General features: G+C 48.5%; 1 protein-coding gene across 5 annotated transcripts in view; it reads left to right on the top strand.

Moving 5' to 3' along the window:
* The window catches only part of REEP1 (receptor accessory protein 1), a 107,848-nt gene extending 82,929 nt beyond the window's left edge, over positions 1 to 24,919 (top strand). The window contains exons 6-10 of one of the 5 annotated variants that reach the window (XM_090281676.1): positions 2,027 to 2,179; positions 11,616 to 11,793; positions 15,898 to 15,933; positions 22,309 to 22,460; positions 24,051 to 24,919. In XM_090281676.1, coding sequence (XP_090137802.1) covers positions 2,027 to 2,179; positions 11,616 to 11,793; positions 15,898 to 15,933; positions 22,309 to 22,460; positions 24,051 to 24,122 — 591 coding nt within the window. In that variant the 3' untranslated portion in view covers positions 24,123 to 24,919. The remainder of the gene's footprint in view (positions 1 to 2,026; positions 2,180 to 11,615; positions 11,794 to 15,897; positions 15,934 to 22,308; positions 22,461 to 24,050) is intronic. The other 4 variants (XM_090281678.1, XM_090281677.1, XM_090281679.1 and 1 more) reach the window with 4 other exon arrangements.
* Positions 24,920 to 26,057: the final 1,138 nt, after the last annotated feature.

The raw sequence follows: 26,057 nt of genomic DNA, 5'->3' as shown, positions 1-26,057 counted from the left end.
TTGGCTCTGAGGCCAACCTTCCAAACAGTTGCTTCTTTCTCCTCTTCAGCCTTAAGGCGAGCAGGTCCCTGTGGGACAGCTTACAACATGTGAGCCCCAGCACCCCTCCTTCCCCCATCCTGTCCCCTTCCTGCCCCAGGAGAGAGGAATGTCTAGCCATCCAGCTAGTGCAGGAAGGAACCTTAGATGCCATCCCTGTGACCACTTGCTTCACAGGGGAGGACACGAAGGCCTGGGTGTTGAGTGGCCTGCCCAAGGTCACACAGTTGAGCCGGGATCAGAGTGAGATTCTAGTTTCCAGTGCAGCATCCCTAGCATCACTCCCAGCACCCCCAGACCCCATTCCCTTGAACACACACCAGACTGATGGGTTCTAACCATTTCTACTTGGATTACACCACCAGGCCCTGAGGACCTGTGGCTGAGTGCCTGGGAAATGATTGTCTGCCACTGAGAATTTTAGAGTCAGCCACAGCCCTGGATACATTTCAGGTTGGCTGCCTAGCCTTCTGACCATTTTACATATATCAAACCCCTCTAGGAGTTCAGAAGGTGCATTAATATGCAAAGCCAGCCAGCAAATGCTGCCATGGCAGGCTCCCTCTTTGCCTGAGGCAAGGCTGGGTCAGCACTTCCATGCAGGAGGTGGTACATACCAGGTAAAGGAATTTGGGTCACACATACCTGTTACAATGAGATAGAGTTTTTTGTCACTTGAGATCATGTGGGCACATTTGTAAATTAAGTGTAAGCATAGTTCCACTTTTCACTAATAGCTGAACAAATCTGTCCTGTGGATGCCCCCTTAGTCCTTTCTTTCCTCTTCCTGTCCCTTTCCAACAGGCTTCTTGTGTCACCCTACCCTGCAAGGAAGAGAGACCTGCTAGCACATTAACCTCCCCTCCAGGCCTTCACCTCTCCAAGGAGGAAGCATGGAGCAGGCGAAGGGTCCAACTGAGATAATTCATCTCAGCAGTGGACTTGTCCATGCAAGAGCAGAGTCCTTCCTGACCCCAATATACTTTCACCTGGGTGCGTGCCTGACTCAGCTGACCAGGCCCTGACCTGGGTCACAGGGACACTCACCTGTGCCTTGTCATTATTCAGCATGGCGCTCTCACAGCAGCCCGCCCCCGCTGCTCAGTCCCTCAGCAGCCTTCTTCTGGTGCCACAGGTCCAGCCTGTTCCAGAAACACCAAACCAGCCTTCCCTCAATGGTTAATGTTCGTCTCCCGTTAAGGGCACTTCCCAGAAGGGAGGCTATGAAATACAGTGTTTTTTCCAGACACCCATATGCCCAGCAGCAACCTGAGGAAGGAGGAGGGAGCAGCGTTGGGCCAGTTCTCAGTGTGTCACACCGTACGGCCTGGATATTCTCATTATCTAAAATCCTGCTTTCTTCACATTGCTCGCTGCTCAAAACCTTCAGTGGAGCTCTCATCAAAGTAGGCAACCCAAGCACACATTTTCCAGGTGTATCTCTTGTAATTCCCCGGCACCGGAATCTCTCTTCAGACCCGTTCAGTCCCCATTTCCCAAATGCGCCTCAGGTTTTCCACTCTTACATGTGGCCCAAACCACTCATCAGACTCCGCATTCTTCCCCTTTCTTCTCTGATGATGCTGTCCTTGCCTTACTCAAGTCTGAGTGTTTGTACGAGGCCTCCCCCCACGCCTGGTTGGGGGTGTGTCAGCCGACAGTGCTGTCTCTCCCTCCCCTGGATTTCTGTCACACACTGCGTCATCTTCATCATTTGCTACCTTGTGCATATTTATGTCTTCATGCTGCAGCTAGACAAGGAGCTTCTTGGGAGCAGGAACCATATCATGTTTCATGTTTATCTTTGTTCTTCTGTAGGACTTCACACAGAGCTTCATAAGCATCAGTGTTTGTTGCGAATGAGAGAATGAATGAATGAACGAATGAAGAATCGTGTGAGTGCAAGAGGCAAGGGCAGCATGGCTCCCTTCAGCCCCACTTTGTAGGCTTGGTGCCCATGGCATTTTTTTCTTTTCTCCTTTATCAGGTGGCTCGACTCTTTCATTTTGTCTTCTCTTTGGACATCAGTGAAGGGCAGGTAACCCTGTTGAGAGGTGTGACTAACTCCAAACTGACCCCCTGGGGTGGAGAGGCCGGCAGCCCCTGCAGGCCACCAGCGCATGGTCTGGATCCGAGCCAGGTGCCCCCCTGCTGCCCCCTCTGTGTGTGTGCGCGCGCGCGCGTTCACTCAGAGCCAACCCCAACCACACCGTCCTTCCAGAGCCTCTTAACTGTATTAATTTGGTAGCACCTAACTTACTCGTTTCTTTCTTTTTCTTTCTTTCTTTGATGCCTGAAAAATGAATTCAGTTTGATGATTGATGCTATGATGAGGAGCAACCCTCTCTGTTTCTCTCATTTGTTAATCCAGTGCTGTGTCACAAACGAGGCCGCGCCCGTCTTCGTCCAGCATGTTGTGAGGCACTGCTGTGGGGCATGTGCAGCTGTGATGGGAACACAGGGAGGCGGCTGCACCGTGGGGACTCAGCAAGAGGACTAACTGTTTTGAACGACTAGTGGGAAATGTGGCTACGCTGGTCGCTTTGCTGTCAATTGCCTGCCGCACGAAACCCTTTTGTCTTTATTCTCCTTGTCCTCAGTTGCGGGGATTAGATATGTCTGAGGTGAGATGGGCTCAAACGTGTGCCCTGCGGTAGCCTTCTGCTGTGGCGTGATGTGTCCCTCTGGAAAAGAGGACCTCAGCGAGGGCTCACAACCAAGCTAACTGCCGTGTTGAATCATGGCCCGATGGGCCATCAAGCAGGCCTTCTGTTAGTGATAAATTGTTTTATGGACTATCAGCTTATTAAAGGTCTGGATTTCCCTGAACACACCTCCCTCCCCTGACCAAGAAAACATCAAAACATAGAATTTTCTGTGTGCTGGCTCAGATTAATAGGAAATTTAGTCACACAATTTACCTCTTTTCTTTTTTAAAGGATCTTTCTTTTATTTTTCAATTTATTTTATTTAATTTTTAACAGGGTTACTTTTATTTTATTTTATTTTATTTATCTGTTTTTAGAGAGAGGGGAAAGGAGAAAGAGAGGGAGAGAAACATCACTCTGTGGTTGCCTCTCACTTGCGCCCCCAACTGGGGACCTGACCAGCAACCTAGTCATGTGCCCTGACTGGGAATTGAACCAGCGACACTTGGCTCTCAGGTCGACGCTCAATCCAGTGAGCTACAGCAGCCAGGGCCTAGTTTACCTCTTGAAGTCCAATTTTCTAAGAGTTTTAGCTGGGAAAAAATAAATAAAATAATCAGGAATAGCACTGCCATCGCCCCCAAGATACCTCTGTGGAGTTTCTGCAGTTCTGCAGAGCACAGCAGAGAGAGCCACTGGGCCATGTTGTGTGATCGTGCCCAGAAAGCAGCACACAGCATGCAAACCAGCAGTAACAACAAAACTGGGTAGACAGTACTTACACCATGGGGAGCCAAGAGGTCGAGAGCCCGACAGTACAAGTAGGATATTGGTTTTTATGGAAGGCTGAGGATGTCTGCCTTTCCTGTCCCATGATGCTAAGCTGTGAAGGGGCTCTTCTGGAGCGAGAGTGCTGAGAACAGTGCTGGCTTGTGCTGTGACAGCCCCAGGCTGACCTTGGTTCCTGAAACAGCCCCAAATATCTTAGCTTCTCCTGTGGCTCATATTCTAAATTCAATGTTGACTGGAGAGGAAATTGATATAAAACAGTTAAAAAAAGTGGTGGTGGGGGATCCAGTCAAGATGGAGGCATAGGCAGGCATGGATGGCCTCTTCACACAGCCACATCAAAATTACAACTAAAAGAACAACCATCAGCCAGAACTACCAGAAATCGAGTTGAGTGGAAGTCTGAAACTACAGAATTAAAGAAACCACATCATTGAGATGAAGCTGGCAAGCTGGTGCCATATCTGAGACTCCATCAACCTGGCTAACACTGTTTGACTCGCCTTAGAGATCTCCAGAGACTCCCAATTTATGGGCCCACCCAAGCTGCTTTTGCATATGAACAGTTGGTCTTGGCTTATGCTTCACAACTTCCTAAATCCTCTCAAACAAGCAACAGCTGGCAGCCAGCCTAGAGTCACAGCTTGACTTCACCTGAGAATCTCCAAGCCCAGCACAAGTAGCAGCCATCTCAGATTGCTTTATAGCTCAGGCAGGGTGGCCCTGGGCAAAATACAGGTGGGGGCTGACCTTGACCTGAACCACCCAGGAAACCCCAAGAGCCATTATACCCAGTGGACAGCTACAGACCACCTTGGAGCACCACCACCCTGCCCCTGCACAGCTGATCCTCCATGGAGGGTGGAGGTTGGTGGTAAGTGGTCACAGCCAGTCCTTGAAGCTGGCTTGTCTGGTTAGGTCCCTCCCATTGACCTGCCAATAGCATCCAAGGCTCAACTAGAAGAGGAAGGTTTCCTCAGCCCACATGGAGGGCACAACTCAAGTACCCAGCTTGAGTGACAGGCTGTGCTGCTGGATCCTACAGGACACCTACTATATTAGGCCATACTACCAAGACATGAAGTCAATGAAGCTCTACTCAATACACAGAAACAAACAGGGAACCTGCCAAATTGAGGAGGCAAAGAAATGAAAGAACAGAATAAAACCCCAGAAAAAGAAACTAAATGAAACAGAGATAGCCATCCTATCAGATGCAGAGTTCAAAACACTGGTGATAAGGATACTCAGAGAAATGATTGAGTACAGCCACAAAATAAAGAAAGAAGAGGAATTTATATAATGTGAAGTAAAGAAAAGTATACAGAGAACCAACAGTGATGGGAATGGAGCCAGGATTCAAATCAATGACTTGGAACAAAAGGAAGAAATAAACATTCACCCAGAACAGAAAGGAGAAACAAGAATTCAAAAAAATAAACAGAGACTTAGGAACTTCTGGGACAACTTTAAATGTACCAACATCCAAATCATAGGGGTGCCAGAAGGAGAAGAGGAAGAATAAGACGTTGCAAACTTATTTTAAAAATAATAAATGAAAACTTTCTTAATTTGGTGAAGGAAATAGACATATAAGTCCAGGAAGCACAGAGAATCCCAAACAAATTGAACCCAAAGAGGACCACACCAAGACACATCATAATTAAAATGCCAACGTGTCAAGATAAAGAGAGAATCTTAAAAGCAGCAAGAGAAGAGCAGATAGTTACCTACAAAGAAGTTCCCATAAGACTGTCAGCTGGTTCCTCAAAAGAAACTTTGCAGACAAGAAGAGGCTGGCAAGAAGTATGCAAAGTGATGAAAAGCAAGGACCTATAACCAAGATTACTCTGTCCAGCAAAGCTATCATTTAGAATGGAAGGTCAGATAAAGTGCTTCCCAGACAAGGTAAAGCTAAAGGAGTTTATTATCACCAAGCCATTATTATAGGAAATGTTAAAAGGACTTATTTAAGGAAACGAAGACCAAAACTATGAACATTAAAATGACAACAAACACAACTATCAACAACTGAATTTGAAAAATAAAAGCAATAACAAAAACAAACTAAGCAAACAACCAGAACAGGAACAAAACTATAGATATGGAGATCATTTGGAGGGTTATCAGCTGGGCAAGAAAAGGGGGAGAAAGGAGGAAATGGTGCAGGGATTAAGAAGCATGATTGGTAGGAATAAAACAAACAGGGTGATGTCAAGAATAGTGTAAGAAATGGAGAAACCAAAGGACTTATATGCATGACCCATGGGCATGAACTAAGGCAGGGGGCGGGTGGTGCGGGGATTGCTGGAGGGGAGGAGGTCACTGGGCAAAGGGAAAAAATTGGGACAATTGTAATAGTATAATCAATAAAATATACTTAAAAACAAAATAAAACCACACACACTTGCTGGAACTTTTTTACCCTGTGTCAGTTACCTTGGGAGGCCCAGCTTATATTCTAGAGGCTTTCAAAGCATTCTAGAGCCTCTCATTTTAGAATTGAAGTCAGAGCCAGATAGTGAGCCACAGAAGAGGGTCATACATTCTTGAACTCAGAATTTTCCAGTTGGAATTGGATCTTGTTTAAACCTTTAATTTCCCAATGAAATTGCAAGGCTGAGATAACACAGTGTAACTTGGATCCCCATCTCCTTAGCAGGCAAAACTTCAAAAACTTCATCTGGGTTGGAATGAAATGGCAGCTTGAGTGTTGACAGTGACTAAGAAATACACTTCTCTTTCCACCTGGTTCCCATCTTCACCTCTCTCCACTACTGACCTCCAAGTCCTCCAAGGCCAGGTCAAGTGCAGTCTTCTCCAGACGCCTTGCCGCTCATGTGTGCCCTCTGTTCTATGCAGCCTACAGACCTCTGGCGTCTTTCATACACTCCTCATGGCTAAAGCCCAACTCCCTGTTCAGTAGGGAGCTCCTTCAGGTCTGGAACCCTGGCTGATGCATTGGGGTGGGGGTGGGGATTTCCTGCTGCTGTACTTGACTCAGGGGTTTGCTCGATAAATGGGCATATGTTCATTCATTTAACTCCTTGACTCCTAATGTTGCCGATGCAAAGGCTGCAACAGTAAATAAACGATCTGGAGGGGAGGACAAACCAACAAACAATGCCAAAGTTAAATGCTATTGCATGGAGTACAACAAATAAGCACAGACTGTGCTGAGAACATGTGACAGGGAGCTGAGATGGTGAGAGGAAGCTTCTCTGAGAAGTGCAGTCATACTGCTCTGAATCTGAAGTGCTGTGGCTTCTAAGACACATCATTCTCTTATGTGCCACCAAGGAAGAAAAGAGTACCAATTCAATTAGGGCATAATGCTTTTTCACTTAAAAGTTTTACTTATTAAAATGATTCAGCCTTGTTTAGATAGAGATTTTTCTGTGTATCTCTTTTGTATACACATCGAAAGGAATGTATAAACACAAGAAATTGGTTGAGGGCTTCGTAACCACACTTCTTCATTTTCAGAGTCTGACTCTTCTGAATCACTTTCCAGCTCAGCTCCTCAGAACCCATTTGTGACCACACCACATCGCTCTCTGTGCCTCCCAGTGTTGGTGATGCAGAGCTGTTTACCCTGCCTGGGATTTCCATGCTGCTCATACCCATTCTGCCATTTCAGATGCTACCACTTTCTTGATCTTACAAGGTGTCAGTGAAATGTGTTTTAGACAACCTGGACTCATATTCCTTCTTTAAGTGGTTCTTCATTGGTTTGTTAATAGAATACCCAGGTTTCAGTTGTTCAGCCATGCCATGGTGAGTTAACAACCAAGTGCTTTTATGTGTAGGCAATGACAGCGATGTCAAGGCAACAGCAATGGGAAGACCCACCCCAATTTCAGAGATGGAAAAAAAATATGTTTTAGAATTGCTGAAAATCATTTACAAGAAGCCTAGGAGTAAGTCAGTAGTGCTGTCATTATTCCAGTGAGTGATGTCAAGGCTCTGGGTGATGTCTTTGTGAGTCTCCTAGTCACAAGTCAGCAATTCAGCCACACTCAAAGGCAGAAAGCAGGACCAGGCCTTTCTCCTGCATATCAGAAAGAGAAAATGCCAGATTTCCCTTACTTCCCATTGGCCAGGACTGCTTTGCATAGTCAGGACTGCTTTGCATAGCCATCCATAGCTACAAGGGAGGTTGGGAAATCTGGTTTTTTCTCATCGTTTCAAGGTTGAGGCTGAGAATGACTTGTGGGTGGTCAACGAACAGTATATCCCACTATAGTCAAATACATTTGGGGTGCACCAAGTTAACCCAGAATACTGTAGGACTTCCCAAAGCTTTTAATATGGTAATGTGGCTCATTGAATTATGGAGAATATGGTATTAATAAGCTTTTTCCAAACTTAGACAATTAATTAAAATAGAGAATCTAATTTTGCTTGTTTTCAGAATAAAAAAATGAAGGTTCTCATCTGGCCAGGTAGCTCAGTTGCATAGAGCATTGTCTGATATGCCAAGGTTGCATGTTTGATGATCCCTGGTCAGGGCACATAGAAGAATCAACCAATGAAAGCATAAATATGTGGAATAACAAGTTGATGTCTCTCTCTCTCTCTCTCTCTCTCTCTCTCTCTCTCTCTCTATCTACCCCTTCCCCTCTCTCTCTCAAATCAATTTTTAAAAATTAGGGAAAAACAAAAAGTAAAAACCAAAGTGAAGGTCCTCTAGAACAGAACTGAAGTGGCAGTGTGGATGAGGTTTTTGTTTTGTTTTTTAATATGAACTTCCCCTCCCACCAGGTTTGGTGGCTCTCTAAGTCTTGCCTTTACATCTTTTTTTCTTTTTTTAAGATTTTATTTATTCATTTTTAGAGAGGGGGGGAAGGGAGGGAAAGAAACATCAATGTGTAGTTGCCTCTCGCATGCCCCCAACTGGGGGCCTGGCCCGCAACCCGGGCATATGACCTGACTGGGAATCGAACCAACGACCCTTTGGTTTGCAGGCCGGCACTCAATCCACTGAGCCACACCAGCCAGGATGGGGTGGGGTTTTGAGGAGAGACAGAGCAGGGCTGAGAAGTTTACAAATGAGAGAGACAGATTGATTTTAACCATCTCAGATTCTTTTAATGGGTACAACTAATTTGTTTTCAAGAGCCGTGTATCCTTGCCACGTGATTGCCCCAGAGACAGGACTAGGTTGATACGGAGCCATTATCTCCTTCCTCTCTTTCCCGATCTCTGCCATGTCTAGTCTCATGATGCCAGTGATGCTGGAGCCAGGCTGACTGGCTTCTGGGAATGGAATGGAGGGCTTTGCTGGGATGAACATGTACGCCACCTGCGGCTGTTGTCTCTGAGACACCTCGCCGAGCATTGCGAGAGCTGGCAGACGCATCGATGGAATTAGTTCCCAATCAGTTATTGGGGCTTGAGATTAAGAACACCCTCCACCCCCGTCCTTGTGGCCAGATATAATCTTTCTTTTTTTTTTTTTTAATTTTGAGAGCAACTTAATATGTCTTAGGCAGCAACAGCAGTTGTCACTCAGCTGACGCTTTTGAACACTTGCTATGCATTGGGTCTTGTCATCGGCATCTTTTACGGCCATAATCTCATGTAACCCTCACTGCCATACTGCCACAGGAAAGCCCTCCTGCAGCCAAGAGCAGAGAGGAGGGGAGTGGTTAGTCACAGAGTACGGGCAATGAGACTGCAGTGTGAATCCAGGTGTGACTAGAACTGTTGTTCTTACCTTCACTATCTGTAGCTTCTGGTATGGCACTTTTGTGTTATTTGTACATTTGTCTTTCCATGTTTTGTTTGAAATGAAGCTGTTTTTGGTATTTCCTAATAATACCTTGCCCTTGATAGGAAAGGTCTTGATAAATGATTGTTGATCAGATAAATGAATAAATGGGAGGATGAATGAAAGAGTGAATCTCAAGTGGGTTTCCTGAATGTTAACCTAACATTGAATTAGTTACTTTCTTATCATTACCAGATATTTTCTCTCTCTTTTCAGAATCAGTTTTTGTTCTTTAGTCATCTGATTTCTCCTAAATTCTAGATATCTAGAATGTTTCAGAGTAAAATAATATGGATCATTGGCTGATAGATTTGGAAGGAATTACACTGGGCAGCTGGTCCTGCCCTCGTGTTCTTGGCAAAGACCACCCAGCTGTTAATGTCTACAAGGCAAAGAAGCCTCTGACCCCTGTCCACCATGGCTCCAGAGCAGTGTCCGAGGCAATGAGGGTGATTTCTATCTTTTTTCACATAGTGCCCTCTGGAACCCCTTTGCCAGGATTTATAATTCTAATTGTATATATTTGCTTATTTAAATAGTTTTCTTTTTGTTGTTATGAATTTCTTGAAGACATTGTTTTTATATCATTGGCATCAGTAGGTGGAGAACTTTATCTTTTCATTTTTTAATGCATCTGTTTTATTCTGACATTTCTGCTAAACTTGTCTGCAAGCTCCTTTTGTTTCTCCTCCTCTCTGAGGAACTCATTCGCATTTGTTCCTCTGTCTACCGGCTCTTTCACTAGGGTTGCTGCAATGAATCGCTGTGCTTTGGTGGCCCATTTTCATTACTATTTTTTAAATTAAGTAACATGAAAAAATTCTCCAAACCCTTCTGCCATCTCTAAAAGCCTCTTGCAAAGCTTGCTTGTTTCGTCAGCCCCCCAGCCCCAGCAAGAGCACTCTTGCTAGTGGTTCTCAGTGACTCTGCTGACTTGCTGTTTCTGTTGTGTTTGCTGTGCCTTCATGGCCCCAAGTCCTCCAGGCCTCTAGAACCATTCTTTCTTCATGCAAGTAAATGTCCCTGTGCCATCGTTCCCCGCCATGGCACAAGTCTGACGCCTTGCAGTATTTCTGAAGATGCCCAAAGTTCATTGATCTGCCGGGTGGTTATTGGCCTAGCACCTTTCATTCAAACTCCAATCCAATTCGCAATAACCCCTATCTCCTACCAGCCTGCCCGGGCTCAAGTCTCTTCCCCCAAGCCCAATCTCCTCGCAGCCCCTGAGGCTCACTACAGCTCTGCCCCGACCCCTGTGCCTTCAGGATGGTCCTTTCACTGATGCAGAGAGATTCTATCTTCTCTGTCTCGCTGGCATCCAGACAGCGAGACCTTCCCTTTCAGAACTGGAATGGATTGATCTTGCTACCTAAACCAAAGAACAGTTTTCCCTGAGAGGAATTCTATGGGTCCCTCAGAATATGAAATGGGCTTTTTCTTAACATTCTATTCTCCTTCCTGATTCATTCCCTTTGGGTATTTTATGAAGCTCAAATACAACAGTGGGAGTAACGTGCTCCATAGTGACATGAGCAGATAGAAGAAATTGCTTTTGTCATGCATTTAGAAATACTGTCTGTATTGCATATCCTTTGAAGAGAGTATGGCCTGAGCACATAGATTATTAGGTTGTGATTTTCTGACCAGATTCTTGTGTACTGGAATCTGGGGAAAATGTAGCTATATAAGGATTTTTATTTTGCAAAGCCAGAGAAGCAGCAGACAACCCCTGGAGAGCAGGAACTGCAGGAAGCAGTTGTGTCATTGACCGCAGGTCTTTCTGAGGCTCTAGCTCATCATCTAGATCAGTGGTTCTCAACCTTCCTAATGCCATGACCCTTTAATACAGTTCCTCATGTTGTGGTGACCCCCAACCATAAAATTATTTTTATTGCTACTTCATAACTGTAATTTTGCTACTGTTATGAATCATAATGTAAATACCTGATATGCAGGATGTATTTTCATTGTTACAAATTGAACATAATTAAAGCATAGTGATTAATCACAAAAATAATATGTAATTATATATGTGTTTTCTGATGGTCTTAGACCCCAAAGGGGTTGCTACCCACAGGTTGAGAACCACTGGTCTAGAGGAATCTGAAGAGAAGAAGGAGATGGGATCTGGAGGAACAATTGCTGAATACTGCAGAAGGCCCTGGAATATTCCAGACATTGACCCTCAGTGTTTCCAGCAAGTACCCTGGGTGCCTGACCTTCCACAGGGTCCTTCTAGGTCTTGATTTCTGCCTTGCTGACTGTCAGAGCTTTCTGTTGACCTTTGCTGTGCCTATCCCCCCAACTGCTGCCCATGGTCTGTGGGTCAGGTCACTGACGTGTGCTCCCTCCTGTGTTGTATCCAGGGACAGGGTGCCTTATCAGAGAGACTCCGGAGCTTCAGCATGCAGGACCTCACCACCATCAGGGGAGATGGTGCTCCTGCTCCCTCAGGCCCCCCACCACCCGGGTCTGGGCGGGCCAGCGGTAAGCATGGCCAACCTAAGATGTCCCGGAGTGCTTCTGAAAGTGCTGGCAGCTCAGGTAGGTGACATTTCACTTCTCCCCATTCTACCTTGTAGGCCTCACTTTCACTGAGGGGGCCCAGTCCACTGTGTGGCATGTAACCTCCCCCTTGCCCCATGGACTTGCCACCAACATGGACATTCATCAGACCATGCCAGGCCAGCCAAGGGCAGAGCCACTCAGGCCAGGACAGGAAGCTGGCTTGTGGACTCACTGGGTGCAAGTTTAGGTCACCTGCACCAAAGGGTAGCACCTCCTTCATCTGATTGTCTGGGGCACTGGGTAGTTGGGTGGTAGAGACAACAGGCACACTGGGCCCAGCAGCTTCGTTTGTTCTCCTCCTCTCGGACATCACCCTCCTGAGAGGGCTTACCTGTCCTGAGCACCTGAGCAGCCCCTCCCACCTGCCCAGGAGTTAGGCTTTCTTTTCTGGCTCCTGGTCCCTGCGTGATTACTTTCTGTACCTCTCTCTTACTCTACCCTTTCCTCCCATCTCTGATCCTCCATTCACCACGCACCCCTCAGCCGCCATGTGCCGGCAGGACACTAGCTCTGAGGTCTAATTCCTGTGGGAGTGAGGGCTTTCAGAAACCACACATCTGCCTCTGATGTCTGCCTCTGGTTGTCAGACGCCTGGCAAGAGGTCGCCTGTATTGGTGTTGACCTGGGGACCTTGCCAAGTCCCGAGTCCATCTGCAGAGATTCACCAGGTCTGGCCGAGACCCAGATGTGTGATGCCATCGTGGTGCAGCCATGCTTGGGACCCACCGCCATCTGCTCCGTCAGTGGGTTTCAGGCTTGTGGAGGGTGAGGGCATGGATTAGGGGGCAGGGAGCTGGGCCAGCACTCACAGCTTCCCAGACCATTCCATGGGGAGATTTAGGGACCTTGGTTCCCAGGAGCTGAGCACTGCTGCTGCCAGCAGTGGGGTTGATGGGGAAAGGGGTGAAGGAGGAAGTTCTAGAGTGGCACCTCTGCCCCTCACCCTTGGTGGGAAATGAGCCTCGGGGTGGAAATTGGGCCACTGTTTTGGAATCTGTGGCTGCGATGTGTGCCCAGTGGCTGCCCTGCCCTTCAGTGTACTAACAGGCACATCCAGGCCACCTGGACCCTGACCTGAGGTGCAGTCTGCAGGCAGCACCTTAACCGGAGCCCCAGGGACCCCTCCCCTGGGTTCTGGAAGCCTAGACAGGCGGGGAGAAGGAGACTGGTGGCTGCCCTGAGGGTGATGACTCATTCCACCTCCAGGGAAGGGCAGGCAGCGGGGCCAGGCCCAGTGTCCTCACTCCCGGGAATAACCCTTTTCACCAGCCATGGGTTTGAAGATTGTGGCTTTTCTGCTGGAAAGATGTTTTTACCCTGGCAGGCCTGGGGAGGTGAAGGCTTGGCCATGGCAGGGAGGCCCACCTAAGGGAGAGGCTATCTCTTGGGGAACCCCTCGCAGGAGAACTTAGAATGGAATCCCCAGAGGCCAGGCAGGTAGGGACCTGAGCAATCATTTAGCCTAATTCCCTGATTCTACCGATGAAGAGATGGCCCACGGAAGGGAACTGTCACCAGGGTCACCATGGTGGTGGCCTCCTGCAGCCTCCTGGCTCCTGGGCCAGTACCCTCTGTCTGCTCACCCACTGACCATCCCAGTTTCTTTGAGCATCTACGGCTTCTGACCTGCTGAGCACGATCCCAGAAATAGGGATGTGAAGTGGGATTAGGTGCCTCTTCCACCTCTGAGTGGCTTATTGGCTACTGAGCCTCAAGTGCAAGCTGTCATTTGGAAGGAAAAAGGGCTTCAATTCCCTGGGGCTCAGAGGGCAGAGCAGAACCAATGGAGTGAAGTTTCAAGATGGAACCAACCATTTATTGGCTGTGTGACCTGGGCAAGGTGTTTACTGTCTCACACCTCAGGTTCCTTATCTGTCCTTGAGGAATGACAAGTCCCATTTGTGGGGTGGTTATGATGCTTCTGAGGAAATAATCCATGTAAAAGTGCTTAGGATCATGCCTGGCACTCTATGTAGTAGTTGCTACTATTGTTCTTGTTTAGTTGTTTTTTAATTCACCTCTGAGAGCAATTTACATATGAAAGTGTGCAGGAGAGAAATGGGCTGCCTTGTGAGGTAGTGAGATCCTTGTCACCGGAAGGGCCCAAACTGAAGTGGAATGATCTTGTACCAAGGCTCTAGGAAGGGATTCCTGATTTGGCTAAGAAGTGGACCTAGGAGACCCCACAGTCCATTTCTGTCTTAGATTCTGTGCTATCATTATAGAGGAGCACCAAGTAGAGGAAGAAGGCTCAGAGAGGTCTTGCACTGTGCCAAGGCCACACAGGACAGGGATCTAGGCCTCCTGCCTAGTCCTCACCTTGGTGGGTAATTCAGGGCAGCCTCAGGACTGGGAAAGCGAGAAGTCTGGTGGGAGCTAAAAGGTGGTGGGAGGTGTCCTTTGGGCTATGAACTCTCCCTAGACTAGCAACAGGCAGAACAGAGTTTGGGATGATTCGTGTGGTGTTGGCCCTGCCACCGCTCTGCAGTGGTGCCCTCTGACACGCCCCAGGGAGGTGGTGGGGTGCTCAGGCTGCAGACCAGGGCAGTGGCGCTCGGTGGAGAGCCAGAGAACCCCTGATGCCGCCACATGATCCCCTCTTCTCACTGCCCACCCTTGGCCTCGGCACCTGTGGTTTCAGGAGGCAGAGAATGGAGGTGCTGGCCCAGCAGGGAGGACAAAGGCCATGTGGCCTTCATCCCAGCTGTTCTGGGACCTAAAATAAAAATTATTTCAGAAAGAAAAACAGGTGGAGGATGGCCCAAAGCCTGAGCATGGGGCAACAGTGTCCAGATCTGGGGCTGTTATAACCTCTGAGTTGAGGGTTGGGGTGTCTGGGAGGAAGTCTGGCAAAGAAGGCCCAGCCACCCCAGGCTGGCATGTCTTCCCAGCACCCACGGTGGACCTTGGACACCAGGTGTGGTCGGGTGGGAGAGGGGCTTCCATCCTGTCTGGGTGATGCTGGACCTGTGCGGAGACAGCCTGTGCAGCACAGCGAGGCAGATATCATGAAGAAGCCACCGCACTTGTTCCCACTGGGCCCAGAATGAGAGCCCAGGAAGTCACTGCCAAGTGATTTGACCTTGGCACAGAAGATGAGCCCAATCCCCTTGCACTTTCTCCTCTGAAAAAAGGGCACAATAATCCCATTCAGCCTACCTCTTAGGGTTGTTAAGAGAGCAAACAAATAATTTTCAAACCCTGGACAAGTGGCAGGCGTTAAAGGCTGCCTGGGAGGAGGCAGGTGAGAGGCGGCAGCTGCGCCTGCGCAGTTGCACGCAGCCATTGGGAGCAATATTCCCAGTGCACATACTGGTCGATCTTGAAAACATGATGCCTAGTGAAAAAAATACAAAACAGAATGGGATGTTATGTAACAAGTTATATAAAATAAAAATATAAACCCATTGTCAAAATATCAATATGGAGTTTGCAAGAGCACATTGCCCTCCTCATAGAATGTACTGGGAAATATTTTGTCAGACACCATCTGTTGAAAGACATTAGACCTCGTGAAGAGTACAAAGGTAGATGAAAGAATGATCCTTGCCTTCCATGAACTTGGAGGCACTCAGCATGTATTTAGTGGTCACCTGCTGTATAACAAGGCCTGGATGTGCACCAAAAGCAATGGAGTGTGCAAGGCAGCACATTAAGCCTTCACCCAAATGGCCATCCACTAAGAACTTTGAGGGGGGTGGATCAGAGGTCAGTCTGAGGATTCATAGAGGTCATTCTGCGCTGGAAGGTGTACAAAGGAGGGGCATCTGGGCAGGGGTGGTTGGACCTATTTCCCAGAGGAAATGTTGACCCCAACCCTGGCCCTCCCAGGGCTGCGGGATACCAGAACTACTGTGTGGGCCAGGCAAGGGTGCTTTCTAGCACCTAGGAGGAAGTTGAATTTGGAATTATTCCCTCCCCTACCTTGGTGTCTCTACTGAGACCCACATCCATGGGACCCCTATATTGAACACACTGAGATCCCCACATTTCTCCTGGGCCTCCCTGGTTTGCCTGGGGCTGGTTCCTGTCAAGAGGGGGTTATCACTGATGGTGCAACCCCCACCCCCATCCCCACAGTGTGTACCTGCTGCTCCACCTGCAGGACCAGGAAAGGTGAGTAAGCAGCCAGTCCCTGTAGTGTGCTAGACTCTTGCCTGGAGGAGGTTCTAACCACATGCTGGCACCTGACCTGGGGGCTCCCTTTTAGTGGCAAGGTCTTGGGGAGACGTTAGGGGGTTAACTTCTTAAAATAGCAAATCCTACAGTGTCTGCAGGCTAGAAATTTGGAAGCAGCCTAACTGGGCGGTTCCAGCTCAGGGTAGTCAAGGGGTCAGCCAGGGCTGCAGTCATCATAGGCTGGACAGAGGCTGGAGGGTCCACTTCCAAGGTGGTTCTCTCATGGCTACTGGCTGGAGGACTCAGCTCCTTACACATGGGCCTTTCTAGGGCTGCTCGAGTGTTCTTACAACATGGCAGCTGCCTTCACCCAGAGTGCCTGGAGGCTGGGGTTGGGGGAGAGAAAGAATATGAATGTAGAAGTGAACGGAACCTGATGGGACGCAGTCTTTGAGGCTGCACACCACCCCTTCTGCCTCATTCTCTTTGCTGGAAATGAGTCACTGAGTTCAGCCCACACTCAAGGAGGGGAGAATTAATCTTTGCTTCTTGAAGGGAGAAAGAATGTGTGAGGATTTTTAACACCACCACAGGCTCATATTTCCTTGCGCTCTTGGTTGAGGACACACGAACTCCCCCAGGACCTCTGATGTGGCGAAGCCCTGCAGCCCCAGGGTGCTGGTCCTGCTGCCACCAAGGGAGCCCTGGTCCCGCTTCGCCACTCACCAGCTGCGTACCCATGTGTGAACTGCCTAACCACTCTGAGCCTCTGTCTCCTCATCTTGGAATAGAGATCGAGGTCCCTGCTTCCTGCCTCACTGTGCTGTTGTGAAATGGCTGTGGAAGGGCATTTGGAAGGAGGACGCTGGTGATTGTAACCCAGAGCAGCTGGAAACCTTAGGGAGAGGGGAGCAGCCTGGGCTGTCCCGGTCCCACACAGGGATGCCTGCCGCTGCCCTCCTGTGTGTGAGCGAAGGCTTGGTGGGCCGTGGCCACTCTGCGGCCGGCATGCTGCCCTCTTCTGACCTGCTCCTGCCACTTCCTTAACCTGAAATAGACACAGAGGGGCTCGCACTAGTGCTAGACCAACCCACCTCCCTTTCACCCCTGTGGAGGAGCCACCTGGCCTGCATGTGCCTCCTGGTGTGAGGGTGGTGGCGGGGAGGGGGCAGGCACAGTGCCAGTTACTGCCTGGGCCCCCCCACCGAGGTGCCGCTAGCGTGTGGCACATTCCTCCCACCTCATGGCCAGTAGGAGGACCTGAGCTGTGTTATAAGAAGAGTCCTGTTTTTCTATATTTCTTCATTTTTAAGTCTTCTCAATGCTAAGAATGCTTAAGGTCTGTAGAAGACTTGGGGTTTTAGAGGCCATAAGCCCACTGTGAACTGACAGAGGACTTGTGAGCAGTGGACAGGGGAGACCATCCCGCTCCCCTGGCTGTGACTCCTGACTGGCCCTGTGTCCCTGCAGGGTCTCCTGGTCCACATCAGAAGTGGGACAGCTATGTATATAATTGTTAAGTTGTACACCTAAAACGAATACAATGTTATCTGCTGATGATGTCTCAAAGGAAGGGACCGGGAGGGTCTGCACGCAGCAGCTTCCAGCACTTGGGCCAGCCTTGGGCCTGGTGGAGGGTCTGGTTTTCGGGAAAGCACCATGCAAGGCCAGTGGCCTCAGGCAAATGTGGTTATTTCTATTCATTCACCCTTTAAAATTTTGAGTGTATAAATTCTCTGAGCCATTCAGAAAGCCTCTAATTCTGAGATATTGTCACTTGGGGAACCATGGAGAGTAAAGCTGCCTTCTTCTTCATTTTTCCTCATGAGACGGCTCTCAGCTGCTCTCTGGGAAGCCCTCACCGCCCATGATACCTGGTGGTTCAGAATCAGAGGCTGCACTTCCAGTGCGTGGAAATAGAGTGGCAGGTGGTTGTAGGAATTAAGTCACGTTTACTGTCCATCTGTCCGTCCATCCGTCTGTGAGAGCTGTGAGGACCGGGCAGCAGGTAGGGCTCAGAGGAGCCTCCGCTGGGGTGGCCCTGCTCAGGGTGTGCTCTGGGAGCCTATGCCACAGCTCCCCCCTTTTCAGGCCCTCTCAACACCCAGTGACCCCAAGTTCTCCCTGCTCCCTAAAGTGTGCTTGCAAGGAGCCAGCTGATGACCCTTCACCCCCTCCCTCTGTGACTGCAGGGCAGTCCCTCTGCTCTGACATGTAGGGCGGGCTGCACGCCCCTGGGCCCTCACAGCTCCAGCCATCTCTGCAGTGAAGGGTGCTGGGTGGGGAATGTCAGCGATGATGTCAGGGGAGGTTTGGTTTGGAACTGGAGAGGAGAACTCTCAGACAGGGATGTCCTGAGAGAGGATTTCAGGGGTCGTTGCTCAGAATTGATTTTCACCTGCATCTCGGATTTCAGGAGAACACTTTCTCCCCACATCTGCTCAGTTCCTGCTCCTCTGTCAGTCGACCCCCTATTGTTCTGCATCTCTCTCTTTTTGTCTCTGGTCTCTCTCTCTCTCTTCTGTCCCTGCCTTCCTTTCCTCCCGTCTTCGCTCTCTACCTAACTTGATGTAACATAGAACTGAAAAAGTGCTGCTTGGAATGAGTCATAGAGATGGATTTTCTTTTCTTTTTTTAAGTCAAGTGTGTGGAACATCATTTTAAACAGCAGAGTCATCCCTATTTACCCTCTCAGTTGGGGGTTGGAGGAGGCGTTTCACAGTGTGGCCTGGACAGTATGTTTCCTCTGCCGGCAGGAGGAGCTGTCCACGGCTCAGAGCTTGGTCGGGGAGTGTGTGATGCATGGAGGTGTGTGTGCTGCATGTTCCCATAGGAGTGGGAGTGTCATCTCTAAAGATCCTGCCCTAACAGAACATTCTTTTCTTTCTCCTCGGTGGCTGTTGGACGTGGATGTAAGTTCCAGACCGGCATGCTCTTCTCCATACACATTTACGGACTTCCTTTAATTATGCTGCCACTGACGTGTGCTGTGTGGGATGTGTTTGCTAACCTTGGGCTAGTTCTGCTGCCTCCTGGGGTGGGGTGCCAAGGGCTCTTTGCTGTGGATCTGCCGGGTCTTTAAGGGCTGGGAGTGTCTGCCAGTTTCTCCCCCCACCCCGCCCCACTCCCCTGCCCTCTGCACAGAGAGAAGAGGTGGAGCTGCTTCCCAGCCTGCTGTAGTCCTGCTGACACGTTTGCTAACACAGAATGTCAGCCTAGGCCACGCCCTTACCCCCTACTCTGCAAAACAAGAGGGGCCCCGTCCTTCCCTAGAAGCCCCCAGCCTTGGGCTCTATGGTGGCAGCTCTGCAGGCTCAAGGCCCTTTACTGCCATCACCTGAGATTTGGAGGTGGTTGTGTGGCCATGACCTTCCTCAGGAGACTCTCCTCCTGTATGTGCCATCTCCGGGAGCCATCCTAGTACTGAGTTGTGGGCAGCAACAGCCACTCATCCCATTCTTCATCCCGGTGCCCCTCGTAGTGGGACCGTGTTCTGTGGGGTTTAGTTCTTTATTTATAGCAGTGGTTCTCAACCTTCCTAATGCCGCAACCCTTTAATACAGTTCCTCATGTTGTGGTGACTCCCAGCGATAACTAAAGCATAGTGATTAATCACAAAAACAATATGTAATTATATATGTGCTTTCCGATGGTCTTAGGCAACCCCTGTGAAAGGGTTGTTCAACCCTCAAAGGGGTCACGGCCCACAGGTTGAGAACTGCTGACTTATAGTCTTCTCTGTTCCAAAAAAAATGTAAGTTTCCTTGCAGAAATATTGATGAGAGATCAAACCACAGTAAGAAAAATGAAGCTTGGAGGAAAGGGAATAGGCAGGTAGGATAGAGGCAGAGGTGAAAAGAAATTTTTAAAGAAATTTTTAGAATTGAGGCCTGTCGAAGAGGCTGGCGTCCTGGGAGCAAGTGCAAGGGAGAGACACAGTGAAGAGACTCAGTGTCACAGCACAGTCGCCAGCCAGAGGCTCCAAGGCTCAGCTTGTCCAGAGTGTTTATTCTCCTGGGTCCTGAGAAGAAAGCAGAATATTCCAAACAGCATTCTTGGCACAGACTCTCAGTGAACACAGTGCTCAGCAGGGTTCTTCTCTTGTTTGGTGGGTTCTCTGTTGCTTCATTTGAGGCCACTTCTGGCCCCAAGCTGCCCACACCAGCCTCCTTTGCTCCCATCCTCTGCTCAATTGAACACTTGTTTTCTATTCCTGCCTGGGTACCTGGGTTCCCCTGGACCTATCACTCCTAGTGGGCCAGAAGGTTACTCCTTTTCCACCCTGTAGTCTCTGCTCGAGTGTGCAGTGGAGAACACACTCAAAGCCGTTTTGGTTTCAGTTCTGAGACAGTGGTGCTGGTGGTAGTAGTAGTTGTTGTTGTTATTATTATTATTATCATTATTGTAATGTGGGAGTTCATTGCTCGGTCTCTGTGATTGCAGCATGGTGAGCAGCTGCATTGCCAGATGCCTGAGGATCTTGAGGTTACCCTGGACTGCCTTCTGAGTGATCAGTGCTGAGGAAGCCCTGGGCCTGGATTTTGGGGCAACTGCATGTGCAGAGGCACAGACTCAAACCAGCCCCCAGGCCTGCTGCCAGGATGCAGGGTATCTGGCTGGGATGGAGCCGGCCAGGCTGCTTCTGCAGCTTCTGTTCTGGTCTGAGGGCTTTTGTCCTTTTTCCTTCCCTCATGCAGGAGGTGTCTGTGCCCAGAAGGGATTTCCTTGTGGATGGGTATCAGGTTCTGATTTGGGCCAAGAGCTATGCTTGCTGGCTGGCCACTGTGTGCTCAGCCCTGGATCAGTGCACAGAGGGACCAAGGCAAGATCCGCCATGGTTCCCAAGCTCAGGACTCTTTCTGTTGGGCTGAGGCAATGAGACTGATCTGAGAACTGGGGCACACAGCACAAGCCACATGGCTCGGATTCCAGGCGCTGTGAGGTTGAGGGAGTGGAGAGGCCAGGGAGGGCGAGTATTCAGGGAGGGCTCACTGGAGTTGCCAGTCTTCATGTTCAACACTCCAAAGCGTGCAGCTTTGAGCAGGAGAAGGGACCAAAGGATAACCTGAACCCACAATGGACAGGCTTGGGGGTGGGGAGGGGGCACACAGAGAAAAAAAAATTAAAGGAAGGTTAATGATCGCAGGCTTGGCCTTTACTAAGGTGCTGCTGCTGTCTGAGCAGGTCACTCTGAGCCTACAGTTCAGCATTAAAATTCGTGGTTAGGACAGCTGTGCTCTCGTGCTGCCACCTGCTGGCTGTTGGGGAGAACAGCAGCAATGGCTGGGAAAGCTGCTCAAGCTTAAGATTCAGTTTGTTAGTTTTACATAACCCACACCTGATGCTTTTATAGTCTAACGAGTCACCTTTTGATACAGAGAACACATTTGGTGGCTGAATATGTTTTTAGGAGCAGTAGAAGTGTGTCCCAGAAAGAGCTCTGGTTTCTATCTACAGACCTCAGGGCAACTGGATCGAATGATCCAAGAGCCCCCTGGTTTTGCATTCAGTGATTCTAGGTAAAAACAATACATAAAGTACAGAAGGATGTGTCTGTGGATGTCAGTTAGGCTGGCTATGGGCAGGAAGTATTTTATATCTCAACTAAGATAGGACTATCTATCTGGCCAGCTGGCATGGAATATGCTCAGCATTGAACACTTAAAAAAATACTGTGCATTCAATGACATGAATTAATTCTAGAGTTTTGCCTAAAACAGGAGTCTTGCTTTCACTTTTGAGGTGAAGGCTACTACTAGATTCTCCTCCCACTAGGGTCCTTTGCTTCTGTAGGACTTAGCCTTTGAAGTGGAAAATCTACATGGCTTTTCCTAAGGTTCTCTGTGAGGCTTCCTGGCATTTTACATGCTCTCTTAAAGAATGCTAGGAGCTGAATATGCAAGTGTAAAGCGCTGTCAACCTTGCTTGTATGTGTAATAGAGAAAACTGCTATTTGCCTCTTGAAATTACTGCCACTCTTTTTAGAGGAGACCCCTCCCCCGCCGCGTTCTTCTGGAGTGATGTCACAGGTCTGAGCTGCAGGGTGGGACTTGTCTCGGTTAAGCGGCATCTTTCTTCTCCCAGGGAAGCGGTGCCCTCTGTCCCAGTGGTAGCTTCTCAGTGGATTCCAAAGCCTGTGGTTGTTCCTCTGCACAGTGTGGTCAGCCTCACAGTTGCACCCTCACGGTCCTGGGTCCCCAGAGGATTCTGGGTGCGTTTTCAGACCAAGGGGCCTCGGCTGTCCTAACAGACTTGATTTTTCGTGCTGTGTGTCTAACCTTGCCCTTGTGTGCGTGCCCCATGCTCCTTTCTACGCTGACCCCTCCTCGCTGTACTTTGTCTCCTCTGTGTAGATTGTAAATGGACATTAAGTGGTTGAGGGAAATGTGAATGAGGGTGGTGTGAAGGCATGGGAGCCCCACCAGGTCCAAAACCCATTGGCCTTTTCTGATGAGGAGGAGGAAGACCTGCTGGATTTCATGTACAAGTATAAGGCACCTCGAAAGACGGAGTTCCCCCTGGAGGTACACAGTGTCTGGGGCTGTGGGTGGATGTGTGTTTGTGTGTACCAGGGCTTTTCGTCTCTTGGGGCAGCCAGCACTGCCTGAGTGCTGAGGGTGGGAAGCTCTCCCCTCATCACACAGGTAGGACATGCCACTAAGTAGCATCCAGTTACTTGCTAAGGGGCCGGGGGTGGGGTGGGGGGAGACCCTCGTAATGTAGTTTAGAAATAGGAGATGGGATATAATGTCTAAAAAATTTTTTTAGACTACTAACCTAAGATATGTGAGTGAAAAGCACCCCAAATGAGTGTTTGGGGGGAAGAAAAACTCAGAACGTGTTATTTGACAACGTTTTAGAAATACAGTAGCTTGTTTATCACTGTATTTCCAAGACACAGCATAGTGCCTGGTACCAAGTAGATATTCATAAAATGTGATTAAAGGGACACAGTCCTTTAAAATGACCAAAAGCGATACACTCGATATGTGTCCTGTTGCCAGTTGTAGATGGAGCTTTGCAGTAGGAGCGCCAAGCCTAGAGCCTCAGGCTGTGATGGGGGCAGGGAGTTACCAGCCTTGGGCTCAGGTGCAGGGCTGGCAGAACTGGGGGACCCCAGTCTTCCTCTCTGCTCCCTCATGTCACCTTTCCTATTCCCTGTCTGCTGAATACTGAGGCCTAAGAATCCATCTGAGGCAAGTTGGGAGTCCCATGCCCCTAGAGTGGAGGCCCCATGAGACCCAGATGAGGAAATGCGTTGAAAGGTCCCCCTACACAACCCAGTGGCCTATAGTCCTGCTTCCCACTAGGACTGTAGGTATTAGTCCTGCAGTGTGCAGAACACCAGGCTCCTTTCCAAGGTGGGACAGTCATGGGTCAATTTTGAAGTTAGAGGTTTTGGTGAAGACGTTCTGGGTTTGGACACTGCTCAAGGAATCTATTTCAGCCTGGGCAGCCCCACACGGAGAGGGCCAGTGGGGAAGGTGCCAGAATTCTTCTAGGGTCTGAGGGTTTGTGCTGTTTGGGTTTTTTTCTTTAAGCTGCACAGCCTGAGACAGATTACTAAAACATGGGTGCACTGATTTTATTACCCTCTGATGTAAAGGTGTTGTGGTCCCCCAGCCCCATGTGCTGCTGTGCACCTGCTTTGTGCTGTTTGCTGTGAATTAGAGGATTTCACATCCAGAAAGAGGACTGGAAATTTAGTGATGGGAATTTTAAGCACCTACCAAGAAACACAAGGCTGGTTCCCAAAGGAAATAACAAAGGGGTGAGAGGGGACGCATTTCGCTTGCTGAGTCACCTGTTAAGATCACTTTGCTCCCAAGGCAGAAACAAGAATGATGTGTCATCATTCTGCGCAGCCATTTACTTGGGAGATCCAGGCACTTAGGACGTGAGGAGGCAGGCGCTGGCCTTCGCAATTGGCCCAGCTTTCCCAAGATGCTTGGAAAGTGACTCTGATTCTGTTAGGGAAACTCAGAGTGAGCCCCCAGCCCCCAGATTTGGCCAAAAGAACTAGATTATCTCAACACAAACCCACCCAGGTGCTGTCCTCAAAGCATTCCACGTTTATGCCAAACTGAGGGAGGCCTTTGTGTTTTCTCTGCCAGGCACCGCCTAGACTCCTTCGATCTCGCTTCAGGAAGAAAAGTACCTCATCCTCAGCCACTGAAGCCATGTGAGTGAGATGAGCCAACAGCACCGGATACACAGAATGTTTCTTCTCTGCCTTAAAGAGCTACTCACTAATAACATAGACATCTGCAAGCTGGTGTGCTTCGTGTGCAGCCTCACAGACATGGCCTTTTCTCTCTCCCCTCTTCCACTTTTAGGATATTGTTTTTTCTTTTTCTTTATTTTGCTGGGGAGAGGCTAAAGGGAAGGTAGTGTGTGGGAGGGGGGTGTGATCTTTAAGTCTTCTGAGGTTAATAATTTTCCACAACTGGATTGTCATTAGACAGCAGTATGTTTTTAGTAATGTAAGAGAATCGCCCCCTCACTGCTGAGGTGTACATTTGTAACTTATTTGTTGCATACTTCAATTTTAGTCCTGTAAATGCAAACGAAGCAATCTTTTTAAACTTTTTTTTTGTTCTTGGTACTAATATTTTGGACTAGAGTGTACATATTTATGGACTTGCAAGGGCTGCCAGAGGTTCTGATAATGTAACAAAACTGCAAAAACAGAAGTGTAAAATATGTTTTGGGTTCTAGAGAATGTCTTAGATCGTGCTTAGAAAGCTTCCAAATACAACTCCAGTATAACGTCCCTCTCCCTGCAAGATGACAGTCCACATTCTTTGGATGGCTGTTTAGTCAGTGTATCAGAGAGGTTCAGAACAAAGAGAGAAAATATTTCAGTGACAGAGATGCATGTAATGAGGGCGGGACATAGCCTAGAGTAAGGGAAGAGGTGCAGGAAGCTTGTCTTCCCCTTGTATTCCGGTTGAGGAGCTTCTGAATCCTTTCGGGGGATTGACCACTTGCCTTGGGGAGGTGGCTCACCCTTGGTGAAGCTTCTTGGGGCTGTGGACCCATAGAGCTGTTCTGAGGAATCATTTAAATGTTTTGAAGTCCTTGATGAATGACTGTTTGTCCTTCATAGTAACCTGTGCTGTGACTAATTTCCCCAGGCAGAGAAGCTTACAATCTGAGCACCTCCTAGAGAACACTAAGCAAAAAGCAGCCAATCAACCAAACCAGTACAAAACCTAGAACTATGCTGTTTCAGGTATGCTATAAAATACATGAGACACCTGTGTAACATCAGAACGCTGGGCTCTAGAAAGGCTTTAGAGATTGCGATCTTTATGGATATGACTTCCTGCTCAGCTCTCGGGGCAGCTGTGGCTCGCAGCCCTCTGTTCCCTTTCTGGCTTGTGTGGAATGTGACCTGGAGGGAGTCGCACACTCCAGGTCTTAACCGTCATTTTGTACAAGCCCAGATAGCTTAGCAGGAAAGTGAAGCACTATCTGCCTAGACAGAGTTCTGTTAGAAAAGACCAATCTGGACTAAACAGCCTTTTGTTCTGAGGTAGTTGCTCTCCCCTTGGAGCGCTGAGCCTAAATGTAGGATATGGTATATTTGTGTTTAAGAGTTGGGAGTTTCCTTTCAGTGTAATGCATGCAGTGGTTACAACCCAGTTATTTATAAACTTGGGTTGTGTTTGTTCATAGATATGCCCTGAAGATTAGAGAATTAGTGTCATGTACCGCACAGAACTTAAGTCAACCAGCTGCAAACAGGCCCAGTTAGACCGTTCCATTCATCACTGAGCTGTGTGATTGTACGCCAGTGGTCTTTGCTGATGGCACGTTGGCTGGGTCTTAGCCACCTCAACAAGGGTTCTACTTGAAGTTGATTGTTACCAGATAAGCATATTTCAATCCCTTCTTCCCATAATTACTCTGAAGGCGACTTTGTAATTTACAAAATGATTTAGGAAAATAAACCTAAAAGCAAATTTGTGATTCAGAGGACAAATAGAAACTGTCTGTTCATTGTCTGTGCCTCACACCCTCTAATACGTAATCCTGTTTGGGGAAGACAGAAAATCTGTGTTTTTTAAGCTCACCGAATAGTTTCAGACAGAGGAAAAATACATGCTTTTGTATAT

The sequence above is a fragment of the Furipterus horrens genome, unplaced genomic scaffold, assembly GCF_987537825.1.
Source record: "Furipterus horrens unplaced genomic scaffold, mFurHor1.1.pri manual_scaffold_6, whole genome shotgun sequence".
NCBI lineage: Eukaryota > Metazoa > Chordata > Mammalia > Chiroptera > Furipteridae > Furipterus > Furipterus horrens.
The sequence above is the reverse complement of the archived record's forward strand: the minus strand, read 5'-3'. Positions and strand labels throughout refer to the sequence as shown.